General features: G+C 35.7%; 1 protein-coding gene across 3 annotated transcripts; it reads left to right on the top strand.

The window, feature by feature from the left end:
* The first annotated feature begins 5,763 nt into the window (after window positions 1–5,763).
* On the top strand, window positions 5,764–13,086 carry LOC6532172. 3 transcript variants are annotated; one of them, XM_039372077.1, is made up of 7 exons: window positions 5,766–5,840; window positions 6,716–8,113; window positions 9,934–10,057; window positions 10,123–10,265; window positions 10,316–10,663; window positions 10,719–10,859; window positions 13,067–13,086. In XM_039372077.1, exons 2-7 carry the CDS (start codon window positions 6,745–6,747, stop codon window positions 13,069–13,071), a joined length of 2,130 nt encoding a protein of 709 aa, XP_039228011.1. In that variant the 5' UTR covers window positions 5,766–5,840; window positions 6,716–6,744; the 3' UTR covers window positions 13,072–13,086. The 3 variants fall into 3 exon arrangements, with proteins under 3 accessions (XP_015051737.1, XP_039228011.1, XP_002092945.1); XM_002092909.3 differs by lacking the exons at window positions 9,934–10,057; window positions 10,123–10,265; window positions 10,316–10,663; window positions 10,719–10,859; window positions 13,067–13,086 and adding exons at window positions 8,262–8,394; window positions 8,472–8,614; window positions 8,665–9,009; window positions 9,067–9,123; window positions 9,185–9,830 and having other exon boundaries at window positions 5,780–5,840; XM_015196251.2 differs by lacking the exon at window positions 13,067–13,086 and having other exon boundaries at window positions 5,764–5,840; window positions 10,719–11,429.
* The last annotated feature ends 150 nt before the right edge of the window (window positions 13,087–13,236 follow it).

Genomic DNA, 13,236 nt, shown 5'->3' with positions numbered 1-13,236 from the left:
AGCATACAGACTCCAGAGACATAGACGCAGCGCAAGTTTGTCGATTCATGTTGCCACGCCCACTCTAACGCCCACAAACCGCCCAAAACTGCCACGCCCACACTTTTGAAAAATGTTTTGATATTTTTTCATTTTTGTATTGGTCTTGTAAATTTCTATCGATTTGCCAAAAAACTTTTTGCCACGCCCACTCTAACGCCCACAAACCGCCCAAAGCTGCTACGCCCACACTTTTGAAAAATGTTTTGAAATTTTTTCATTTTTGTATTGGTCTTGTAAATTTCTATCGATTTGCCAAAAAACTTTTTGCCACGCCCACTCTAACGCCCACAAACCGCCAAAAACTGTGTTGAAGACTCTCCTTCTCCCTTCCACTAACTGAGTAACGGGTATCAGATAGTCGGGGAACTCGACTATAGCGTTCTCTCTTGTTTTGCACTTCCTCTTAAGAATGATGATGGAACTGGTATTAATCTATCAGGATTTTCATATTTTGTAATACTTATAAATACTTAAACCACAACGTATAAAGACAAATAAATTATCTTACGGTGTATAGCGCAGGCAGATGTACAGCAGCTAGGTACAGAAAGTACGCCGATATGCATAATCCTTATGCACACATTTTACTTAGACAATGGTAAGATTTGATTAAGGATGACGGGTGTTGAAAAAATACGTTTATATACTCGCACATACATTGATGGTACGGAATTGACGAAGAATTTGAAAAATTGAAAAGGGCCAAACAGCTGTTCACCTTGTTTGGCGTATGCAAAGTAGAATTAAATAATTGTTTCTAGCACTGGATGAGTGTTAAAAGGGTATTTCTTAATTTATTTTAAATAAAATGGTTAAACGCTAAAGTATTAAAAATTACAAATCGTAATTATTTTAATATACCGGCCCAATGACGTATGCTTAAAATTGTTTATTAGCTTTTGAATCCTATTCTTGCCGGCTGTTTAAAGCAAGCATCCTCAGAAGAAACCAAAAACTTTTTTTTTTATTAATTTGATCTTCACTTTCTTCAAAGTCTGCATAGTGTTGCAACGTGTTCATCTCAAAGAAGAGAAGAATATACCTGAGTGATCGGATATTATTTAGGAAACGTCGATAATCCCTCCAGATCACCCTACTTATTTAGAAAATCTTACCACTGTAAGTTTTGCAAACAACTTACCTAACATAAATAAGCCCTAGCTATTTAAATTAAGTACAAAGGACTTGTAAGTGTTCCTTTGATAAATAAATCTCTTTGGCTTAACCATTGGAATGTGAACTATTTTATTTCCAAGAAGAAAATTCTAATGTGGGTTAATCAGATTGCCTTACGCGGGTCTCATAAAATGCAATTTATATTTTTGTTGGCCTCAGTCAGTGAGGTCTAATGAAATATATGCAACTAGTTCGAAAGCAAGCATCGGCATTTTGGTACCATAAAAGTAAATCCAGAAAATGGATGCCCTACACATTCAATTAATATACGTAGAAACAGCCTAGGACTTGTTAAGCCCAAACTAATAAACCCCGCCAATAATTTTTAATGTCGTTAAGGCACTGGTAGAGGAAGCTTTTGTTGTCTCATGGAAATTTGTTAAGGAACTTAAGCTACGCATAAAATACTGTAACTTTTTATACCCAAACTATGCGCTTCTGTCAGTTGTTATAAAGGACACATGTCCATATTCTGTCTCCTGTCAGCCAACAGCGCCAGCGCATAAATTTTTTATTCAAACCCCCACACACACCAGAAATGATTTTGTGAGCTGTGACATAGGCACACCTTTAGCAGCGTGTTGAATTTATGTACAGGTCGAAAAGTATTTAATTCAAGAGCAGAAAAATTTAGTATACAGCTATGTACGTCTTTGGGTTTATTTTAAGTGAGATGGTTTTCGGTTAAGGGAATACTTTTTGAAAATCAGGAAAATCCAACTTAACGTAAAATTTTATGTTATTTTTACTAATTATTTAAAATGTTTTATTCGAAATGGTTTATGTTGTTGCTGCATACGCTAAACAATACAAATACCAAAAAAGCGAGTGCTCGACTGTCATGATTGAACCGTTACTCAATTAATGCATTTTAAAATATGTATACATTTATACACAAAAGACGTGATGTGACATCCCATATATTGTTAAATGTATTTTAACCATACTGTTACTGTTATTAACCATACTATGTCGCTCGAACTTTTAAATTAATAATCAGTTGTCGGTATTGGCAACAATAAGAATTGTAAAATGGTGATATGGTCGCTGATCTATCAAGCATGTATACAGTTTGTGTGTTCAAAAGTATGTAACTCTACCTGTTACACCTTTTTAACAAATATAGAATACCCTTTCACTTTACGAGAATAAAAATACAAAATAAGACAAAGTCACTCGGCGTAAAGAAAATGAAAAAGGACACTGAACTGGACTTCTGTCTTGCGTGGGAAAGGCAAACTGGTTTGCTTCGAGCGAAAATACAATAAATTATGTGTGGTCACAAAGGGCAACAGTACAATGGAAAACAATTATAGATTGTGAGGAAGAACGTTTGAGTTACACAGAAACTGGGCAAATTCGAAGTGAGGGGCTTAAAAGTATTGCCAAAGGATTGTATATTCTGCTGGCCGTTGTGTAATTTACGGACTTTGAGGGATCGGGATCTTGCTGACCATTTTTAAACAGCTGCACTTGGATTCACAGCATGCCGGCATCGACCCGGCCCCTTTGCTGCACGTGGCCTGTTTACATTTTAGATGTAATTTAACGTAATGTTCCAAAGTAACAATTTATGTGAAACGACATACAAAATAAGTCAAGTCTGTCTGTTTGCTGCAATTATACATTTTTTATTTATTTTTGGTTGATATTTCTGGTAAGCATTGTAATACGCTGTACTAACTTGGAGGGTTAACTATATTATATTCTATAATATGTAGTTAAATCGGTAAAAACAAAGATATACGCTGACCTATTCTGACAGAATTTTATGTTAAATGAAGTCATAATTTAAGCCTGATATATGATAATTTGCGTACCAATGGAAAGAGCATTTTACATCCGATAGAATGATAAAAACTGCGCCTAACCCATTAAGTCCTTTATTTTTTACTAAGACACAATTTGTCCTCTACATACCCAATTTCTTAATATGCAAAAGCATAAAAAATACATGTAAGTTTATTTTTTAAAAGTTGATGACGGGCAGGTGGAAAAAAGGATAGATCGTCACGCGACTGTCGATGCTGATAGAAAAGTTAAAATTTTTAGTTAAGATAAAAATACAACTTCATATATGTATATGCCCAGGAAAACAACGTAGCATACGCATGAAAACTTTTTAACTACTTTAGTTAAGGGAATGCCACTTTCTATTTAGACAAACTGCTTTAATCATTTGAGTTTACAGAATGAAATTTTCTAGATATGTAGGTAGTGTTATATTGTATGTGTGGATGAGCTCAGTTGTCAGCAACACAATTGAGCTTAGGGCAATATATCTGTTCAGAATGCTCAGAATCCATCCCGAATTTCTCCTTCTATTTGACCCACGCACTTTGGCAACAACATTTTAAGCTACGTCGTAGTGTTTTTTGCAGGACATTCTCAGCTTTGACATCCTTCATTTTATCCTCCAGCAGAATCGTCGCTAGGATACCCTTTGCTTCTTTGGGTACAGCCTACCGTTATTTGATGCCTTGTTAACTTTCATCTGCGGAACCTGCAATAGATGTAGTGAAGGCAAGAAATTTGTCTTGTTTTTTTTTTGGTTTTTCAATAAATGGACTTTCTGTGAAGGAGGCGGCGGCCGTTGGGATAGCTGTTTTTATTTTTGTATTATTTAACATTTCTTGTAAGCTTGTTTTTCTTCTTTTGGGATGGCGTTATATCCACTGCCAGTTATTCTTTTGTAGTAGCCAGTTTATTAGCTTGTAGTATATTGTAGAGGCTTTAGGTTACCGGAGCAGCCGGTCGGTGAACAATACACCACCTATTTTGTTAGTATTAATAATTAAATCGAAACCTAAATAATATAAATTTTAAGATACTAAAGAAAATTATAATTTGCTTTCTATAAAACAACCTTAGTACTTCTAACTATTGGTCACGGATCGGTTATTCATTTAAAGCCTTTATGTTTTACAAATGCCTTTATAGACAGCAAGTGAGTCCGTACAATTGCTTGTTTAAATAAAACCTTTTACTTGACGTGAAATTTTTTTATTAGTGTTTAGGCTTCTCAAAAGTTAGGAAATGAACTTCATTTAGCTCCACCCACATGTCTATGTTTTTTATTTAGCTAAAACTTAAGCCAGAATTATCTACATTTTAGGTCAAAGAAAATTTACATTTTCAATCCGTGTATAATAAAATGCAAGGTTGGAAGATCTAAACGGGGACACTTTTTACATTACTAAAACACCAGAAAAATAAATAAGATGTCACGTCCACCAATCTGCGAACGAAAATTTACATTTTCAATCCGTGTATAATAAAATGCAAGGTTGGAAGATCTAAACGTCGACACTTTTTACATTGCTAAAACACCAGAAAAATAAATAAATAGTCACGTCCACTAATCTGCGATTTTCAAAACACAATGCATACATCCTAATGTTTATTTATGTATATGTTTGGTTATGAAGAAATAGTAGAACCTTTTTAGAAGGACAAATATTTTACATTAGTTTATTCTCTCATTTTATAGACCTCGTAAAATGAATTGCTTTATATCATTTTATTTCGTTTATTTATAAAGCTATACAGCTTTGTTGAACCTCAATATATATATATGAATTGTAATCTACGGCAGGCTTTCTTACTAACCTGTAAATGGCAAGAAGATATCTAATGTAAATTTTTTATTAGCCAAGATCGAAACCACTCGGTTTATGTATCATTTTGGTATATTTGGCTGCATATGGTATTTTTACGGATTTTCGTTAACATGATATACACTCGTTTTGGTTTACAGTATGTAAGCATGTACATACACTCGCTTACACATATTTATAAATATGTGCATTTATTATACATAAAGAAAACACAAAATTTGATTATTGGTTAAAAACATAAAAAAACACAAAATTTGATTATTGGTTAAAAACCGATATACGATATGAATGGTTCTTCTGCGAAACGCAAATGTTTTGAAAATACCAGTTGTGGTATACATTTCATTTGCATCCTCTTCTCTTAACAACTTGAAATGTTTTAGTATACAATCGTTTTTTAAATAAAATGCATACCATAATATGTAAAAAAGGCAACATTCTTGTAATTTTTATATGCGTTACTTCCAAAGTATAAGGGTATACTAGATTCGTTGTATATAAAAGGTATAAGAGTTTCCGACCCTGAGTTTAGTTGAAATTAGACATGCAGATTCCAAGTTTGTTTACTGATGTTGCCATGCCCATAATTCTGAAATGTTTTGGTTTTATTATTTGTTTTTCCAAATTCTATCTATATGCTAAATTTTTATATTTAAATTGATTTTTAAAATAAGTATGTATATTTCATAATTAATCCTGATTATTATAGCTGAGTCCTGTACACATTTACTCACAAGCCATAGTTTCATTTAAATGGCCAGTAATGTCTTTGCTAGTATGTACATATGTATATGAATATTTTTATATTTATATTAATAAATATATTTATACTTTTCATTTATTATTTTTTGCACCACTGTTTCTGTATTTCCATGGGCTTAATCTTATCGTTTTTACTGATAAACATTACTTAAAAGATAAAAGCGATTGCTCATGGGCGAGGCACAGGTTGTAGCTGGTCAGAAAATGAACCATTCAGTTCATGAGAGACAGCTGTAAAACAAGGTAGTGTTCTGAAATCTGTTAGTAAGCGGTAGTAAAATATAAAAACTTAAGCAAGTTAACAACTGATTAATTAATAAACACCTTCGTGAATAAAAATATTTCGGTTTTCCGATTCACTAAACAATGATTAACTTACGTTACAAATATTTCAAGAACGTGTTGTTAGATACGCAAAACTTCTTATCTAATCGCAGGGCCCTAAACTATGCTAGCTTTAGCAAGTGCTAGAATTGGGGCGCGGGTCCACAATGTTCTTATGTGTAATTTACACCTGACTCATTTTTTTTATGTATCACCGATTGCAAAGTTTCACAATTATTAGTTGTACAGTATTACCAATCTATATAGTACAAACTACACCAGTAGTTTGACGATCGCATAAAATGTGAAACCGAATATCACCAACAATGCTCTTAAGTGTAGTTTACGCCTGACTCACTTGTTAATGTATCACCGATTGCAAAGTTTCACAATTATCAGTTGTACAGTATTACCAATCTATGTATATAGTATGTAGTTCAAACTACACCAGTAGTTTGAGGATCAAATAAAATGTGAAACTGATATCCCCATTAATGATTTTAAGTGTAATTTACACCTGACTCATTTTTAGTTATCACCGATTGCAAAGTGTCACAATTAGCAGTTGTGCAGTATATAATATATAGTAAAAACTGTAGTTTGAGGATTCTATAAAATGTGTTGCTTTCACATTTCATTGAATAAATATACCACACTTGACTAATTAGCATAACTAGCATATTCTTAAATTGATCCAACACACATTTCAACATTTAACGCACATTTGCACATCCACCGCTTAGTTCGGTTTCATATGCAAAATATAATGATATTTGATTCAATTAAATTTGTAGTTATCACAACGAAAACGATTTACCGTACCATGAAATCGAAGCAACTTTTGGCAGCAGCTCTCTGTCTAGCTGCTTCCCTACTTCTGGAGACAATGGCACAGGAAAATGCAATGCTGCAAATTCCCCCTTCATTGGTTGAGTGTTATAATACATCATACTTCATGAATCGGGATAATCGTCTACCAGCCAACATGGACACGCTCATTTCTCTCATCGAAAAAGTAGAATACAGCTACGCAGCTAGTTCAGGTGTACAAGCCGATATTCGAACCGTGTCGGTAGCCTTGCTGCATCGTTTCCGTCAAGATGGCATTAAGAAGGCTGCTGGAATAAATGCAGCTGACGGGGTAATACCGTACAGTCCAACAGGCTTTCAGTTTCCGAAGCTAAAAATTTTGCTCTCAGGGCTTATACCGGGAAACGCCTATACCTTTCCCAACAGTTCATTGACAAGAGTGGAGCGCTGCTCCCTCCATTTTATGCTATCAAGCACCTTTGACACAAGAACGCGCGGCGATGAAAACAATGTGTGCAATCAACTCTCTCAGTATAGAGCCCAGCGACTGCCGAGATCCTTAAAAAAGGAGCATGACAATAATTTTATAAGCGATTCTGAATGGCTGGAGGCACGCTCGAAACGAGGACGATCATCCGACTCAGCATCTAAATACGAACAATTGGGAGATTTAGACTACGAATCCGACTGGGCTTATGCAGGCCCTGAAACTAGCCAATGCCCTGTCGAGGACGGCTTAGTACGAACACGCTGGGGAACGATTTCTGGAGGCACTCTGATCGCCGGTATTGCTGCTGGTGTCCAGCAGCAGACAGTGCAACTCAATCAGCTATTGACCCGGGCTACCCCACTACGCGCTCGTAGTCGCAGTCAGTCCCAGACTAGCAATACTATTGACAACAGGTGGGCGGCAACTTTGGCCGGGGAGTTGGCGGAAGTCACGTTGGTCCAACTACCAGTGTCGAATGGCAATTCCGCTTCCGTTGGGGCTACCGGTGGATGGAATGACACAGTCCTACCCCATTGGTACTTCTTATCGCAGCGCAACAACCTTGAGGCTACCGATGCCGAGATCCGTGGTGGCCTTGATGGTCTGATTCTGGCTAAGAATGTGGCCAGTTGGAGGACTCAAGCATCAAGCCTTAAACTTTCACAATTGCTGCGCATGTACTACTCAACAAATGGTGTCCTTAGTTCAGGGATCAATGCCTGCAGTAGGCAAAATCAATTCACAAATGTGGCTCCGTCGCAGGAAATGGAGGACCAGACAAATGCGTTTGCCGTAGTACTGGATCGGCAGATGCAGCTGCGTGTCACCCTCCAGCCTTCCCTTATTTCCCAATTTGCTGGTAACGCTACCGCATCTCTGGTGACGTATGTGCGTAAGTAGTAATAGTTCATTATTATAGCGGAACCACCTTGCTTTTACTTAAATCTCAAGATATCCAGAATAATCGACACTATGCTAAACTTTTGAAATACATCTTTATTGCTTCCGTGTGCATTACGGCTTGCGTTTTCCTTGAACAGCACAATCGTTAAACGATGTCTCTTGCGTGGCCACCAGTAATCTTGATTTGACAGATTCTATAACTCCAATGACTAACCTGTATCTTTTCTTGGATACTTCTTGGCAATATAGCACCATTGTTGACTATGTAGCGTAAGTTGGTCTTCTCAAAGCATTACAGACATTACATATATAATAATGTAAAAAAATTTTGAATAAATTATTTTTAGTTATGTTATCCAGCAGCTTAATATTCACCCCTATGCCAGCACAATCACAATGCTTTCCGCACAAGATGGATCGATTATCGTAAACACCACAAACTATATTACCGATGTCTATCAGCAATGGAATGCCACTTCACAGGCGACTTGTAAGTTCCATTTGCGAGAGATTTGCTTTCGATTAAACGTTTTTTCGCAGATACCCAGGGATTCAACCTTCCTAATGTTCTGCGTACAATTCAAAATCTAACCCAAAACTTAATGAATGAAGAAAAGACTAATTCGAGCTTAAGTGGTCACTCACTAGTAGCTCTAATCATTCCGAATCAGCAAACGATCAATGATGGTGACTCCAGTTACGCCACTACAGAAATTCAGTACATTCAGGAGCAAATTCCAGACCTGCGTTTTATATATTATGGTGGTGGAAGCATTCAACGGTTTTCAAGCTTTGTTCGAGATCCCACCCAAGACCTTTTCTCCCTCACGTTGGGCAGTACACCGGCGACTTCAGCGGGACCCGTAGCAAAGCGCATTGTCCAAAGTAAGTCAACTTATTTTTGTATTTTAAAATTTATTTAAAGGCTCTTTGTTCTTGCAGTTCCCCGTCGCATTATTAATCCACGTTGTGGATCAAGTTGGTACACAAATAGCTGGGGTATTTATCTAATTATCAAATAAATACAATTTTTATATTTACTATTTTATATACCTAACAGGCACTGATCAAACAGCTCAATATGTTGGGCCTGGAAAGGTGAACTTTTACCGAGTTTCTGCTAACTATTTCTTTGGCGCTGGTGCGAATCGGTATTTGACCATTCAATCTCAGAATGGAGGAACTTATACCATATGTACTTCACGTACATATGCATGGCCGCAACAAAACTCAACTACTCTTTCTACAGTGAACTCGATAGATCAGAGTTGCACACAAATAAGTGGAAATAGTTATAGCTACGATCTTTCAAGTGCCTGTGAGGGCTACTACACTATCACCCAGTGTCCAGACTTGTATTTGTCAGTCCAAGCTACATCGAATACCACGTCCTGTTCACAAGATGCTTGCCAGACCCCTGACCAATGGCGTTATATAATGTCAATGGTCAACATGGGATGCTACAGCGGTGTCTCGGGTCTAGCAGCCAGCCTACTAACAATTATATTCGCATTGTTAGCTCTAATGCAGATTCAATGATTGGTAACTAGTGTATGGTAGTATTAGTGGTACTGCCGCAGGTTTTAAATCATAAGTCAATTCTCTTTTCGCAAACAACTATTTTTTCGATTTACATTAATCTTTTATTTTTTCGTATTTAATGATATGTTTCAATAAACAGTCCTAAATAAATTTCCTGAATATAATTATTCTGGCTATTTTTATTTGATATGTTTGGTGGTTCCCGATAGGCGCTGCTTAAGAAAGACAAACTTAAACTAATTTAACAACTTTTCGTTTGGTTTTTAGCAATTATGGATTACTTTCCGTCCCCGCAATGGTCTGAAATATCCAATCTAACCACAATAAAGACTGATCTATATGTGTTTGTCGACACATACTGGCCCTTCGGCTGGGTTGTTGATTACGTAACGTAAGTTTGCTTAACGAGATATAAAGTAGAAAATTGTACATTTTATTAATAAGATGTTTTTGCAGCTATGTGCTGCAGGGCCTTAACATTCATCCATACGCAAGTAAGGTTACCCTATTCGCAGCTTACGATACCACGGCCATAGTTAATACCACCGACTACATAATCAACGTCTATGAAAATTGGAATTCAACTTCGCACTCTCGGCGTAAGACTAAATTAAACTGATTGATATTTCAATAATTGTATTCATTACAGATCCACCCGGTTTTAGTCTGCCACGTATCCTAAACACTTTAAATGCAAGAGTTGGGGACTTGCTAGAAACAGATCGTGCTACCGATAATCTGGGAGGCCGATCATTAGTTGCGCTATTAATACCCAGTTCGCTATCTTACGTAGATGAGAAGGACTATGATTATTGTCAGCGATATTTGGAAAGAATGCGTGTGCGTTTACCCAGTTTGCACTTTATTTACTATGGAGGGGGAGCGTTGGTAAGGTTCCACGACTTCGTACGCGATCCAAGTAAAGATTTGTACCTTTTGAACACCGAAAAGCCACCCGACAGTTGCGGTGCTCCCGTTATTACACGAATTCGGCAAGGTGATACCTTAATTTGTATATAATCAATTAAAACTTATCGCCTACTTTTTTTTAGTGCCCCGTCGAATTTCAAATCCACGTTGCAATGTAAAAGGCGCTATCAGCGAGTTTGGAACCAATTCCCTGACACAATTTGGGAGTTTGGGCAGTATTAATTTCTACAGACTGGACTCGCTATATCTACCGGATCGACAGAGTATGCGTTACCTAAAAGTTTCCCCCATTAGTGAAATTACTTTTACTGTTTGCACATCCCGAAGCATCGAACGCCCATTTAGAAATTTAAGTGCGCCATTAAGGGCGGAAGAGAACTGCGAATCTACAGCATTGGGATCATTTAGCTTTGATCTTACTGATGCGTGTGTTGGTTATACCTTTGTGGCTTGTCCTCCTGTATTTTTCTCAGTCCAGGCTCAAAGCTTTGGTGAAGTTTCATGTATAGTTGAGGCTTGTCAGACTCCAGATGAAGCGCAGTATATCATTAGTTTAAATAATCTTGGCTGTAACGGAGCTACCGTCGCAACCATTAATATGGTCTTACCTTCTGTGGCTTGCCTACTTTTATTTTTTCGCATTTTAAGAAAATGTAATTTCTAATGAAAAATTTTATGACGTTATTCTATATATAAAGTGTCGTTCTTTAGTTTTTTTTTAAGCAAAGATATAATGCTTTAGTCAAGTGCACCGGTACACTGTTTACTGCTTTCGAAATAAATGTGATTCTATGCCACTAGAACATCTTACATGCCTATGTAATTAATGATATCTCTCAGTTCGTTTCAATTTATTCAAACTTTTAATTGTTTAATTTAAAGTTCTTACGGAGTACTTATAACCAAGCTAACGGATATACTTCTTTTCTTGCCTCATGATACATTTTTATACTCTAAGAAAAATAAAGATTTTTGAATATTAATATTTGAATATAAGCTTGAATATATAAAAAGGGTTCTTAAAATTATCTACATTATATTAAATTAAAACTACAAAACGAACGATTTTTGCTTTTCGCTGATTTTTTTATGTTTTAAGTTACACCCAAAAAAAGAACACACATTCACCACACTATTTCTAGACCATTGGAGTTGAAAATTGAAACACTTAAAAAGTACAAAAGAAAATACATCTGTGCCATAAGTACTTTTCTGATTTTCCCCAAAAAATAATCACTTACGTTGTAAACATAATATTTTCTAAAAGTCTATAAATATATTTTATTTTAATTTATCCAATACACCCTCCACGCTAGCGGGTGCACCATCCTCCTCAGGCTAGAATAATATTGGGATTGTAGCGACATCTAGCTCTGGATTGTATATAATTTTTGACGTGTAAGGTAAAGAAAACGATATCACTGTTTCGACATTTATGAAACACTAGTGAAAGGTTTTGACGTGTAAGGTAAAGAAAACGATATCACTGTTTCGACATTTATATAACACTAGTGAAAGGTTTTGCTTACTTTGCAATTGTATTTACACCACAATTACATAATATTTATGACAGTTTTTTTATACCCTTGCAAAGAGTTTTGATTGATTTCATTCACGCAAACATGACATTTGCGACCAAATAGTCATATTCTTCATTTTGTGAGCTGAACCATAGTGGCCTAATGATATGTGATATAATAAAAACATTAAATACGTTCCAAAATGGCCTGTCTAAATACATCTACTTTGTACTTAGCTTTCTCTTTGTGGTTGTGCTTAAAATGAGTGAAAGATACTTTAATTATTTAAATGACAAACATTCTATTATACTGCAAACATCTACCCATTGGTACATTTTAATATTCTAAAAATCGTCGGGGTTTCACACTACCTTCAAGTGTTCGAACATTTTTTTCCTTTTTTCGCTTTCTCATGCAATACTGTCTGACAACCACCAAAGAAGACAGCAGCTCCATGACTGCTCTTGCAACAATTCTAATTTCGGGTATAGAGGGCAGTCCTTTTGTTGGGCGGAAGGGAGTTGAAGGTGGTTATGACGCTTTCTAATCTTAATCAAGCGAAAGGACGAGTAGGCAGATAGAGAAAGACAAATCGGGGGTTTAAGTTTAAAATCAGTTTTCTTTTTCTATATAACTGTAGCCTTAAAAGTCCAGCGCATTATGTGTTTCGTTGAAAGTTAAATTGAGAACGCATACTTCTGCTTGTTTACCTTAAGGAACCTTACAAATTATGAAATTTTGTAACATCTGATGATATACATATGTCTAAAACTTGAATTTTTTTATTTTATTAATAGCTAATAATGTCTATTATAGTTTCAAAACTTTTTTTAACTAATACTATCATTAAATATAAAAATTATTGTTTATTTTAAAAATATTATTATAACTAAGCTACTTATTTCTTATTTTTGCTTATGATTAATGCTATCTTTTCTTATTATTTTTAGTGTGAAGTTCTTAATAATGGCCATGAGAGTGTTCAACAACGAATTAAGTTTAAAATAAGAAGAAACCCCTCCAAACGTGCATAATGTGAAATTCAAGAAAATAGGTAAGTTCCAAATCTGGAAAACTACCATAAGGGTAGTATGTTATATGAAAAATGGTTTTATATAAA

The sequence above is a fragment of the Drosophila yakuba genome, chromosome 2R (genome assembly GCF_016746365.2).
Source record: "Drosophila yakuba strain Tai18E2 chromosome 2R, Prin_Dyak_Tai18E2_2.1, whole genome shotgun sequence".
Classification (NCBI taxonomy): Eukaryota; Metazoa; Arthropoda; class Insecta; order Diptera; family Drosophilidae; genus Drosophila; species Drosophila yakuba.
Note: the sequence above shows the minus strand (reverse complement) of the source record. Positions and strands in the feature narration are given on the sequence as shown.

Bases quoted from the DNA above. Each gene is read 5' to 3' on its own strand.
- LOC6532172 (XM_015196251.2), top strand. From the start codon at position 6,745: ATGAAATCGAAGCAACTTTTGGCAGCAGCTCTCTGTCTAGCTGCTTCC. The intron at 10,266-10,315 runs GTAAGACTAAAT...TATTCATTACAG, and splicing joins TTCAACTTCGCACTCTCGGC to ATCCACCCGGTTTTAGTCTG. The intron at 10,664-10,718 runs GTGATACCTTAA...ACTTTTTTTTAG, and splicing joins TATTACACGAATTCGGCAAG to TGCCCCGTCGAATTTCAAAT.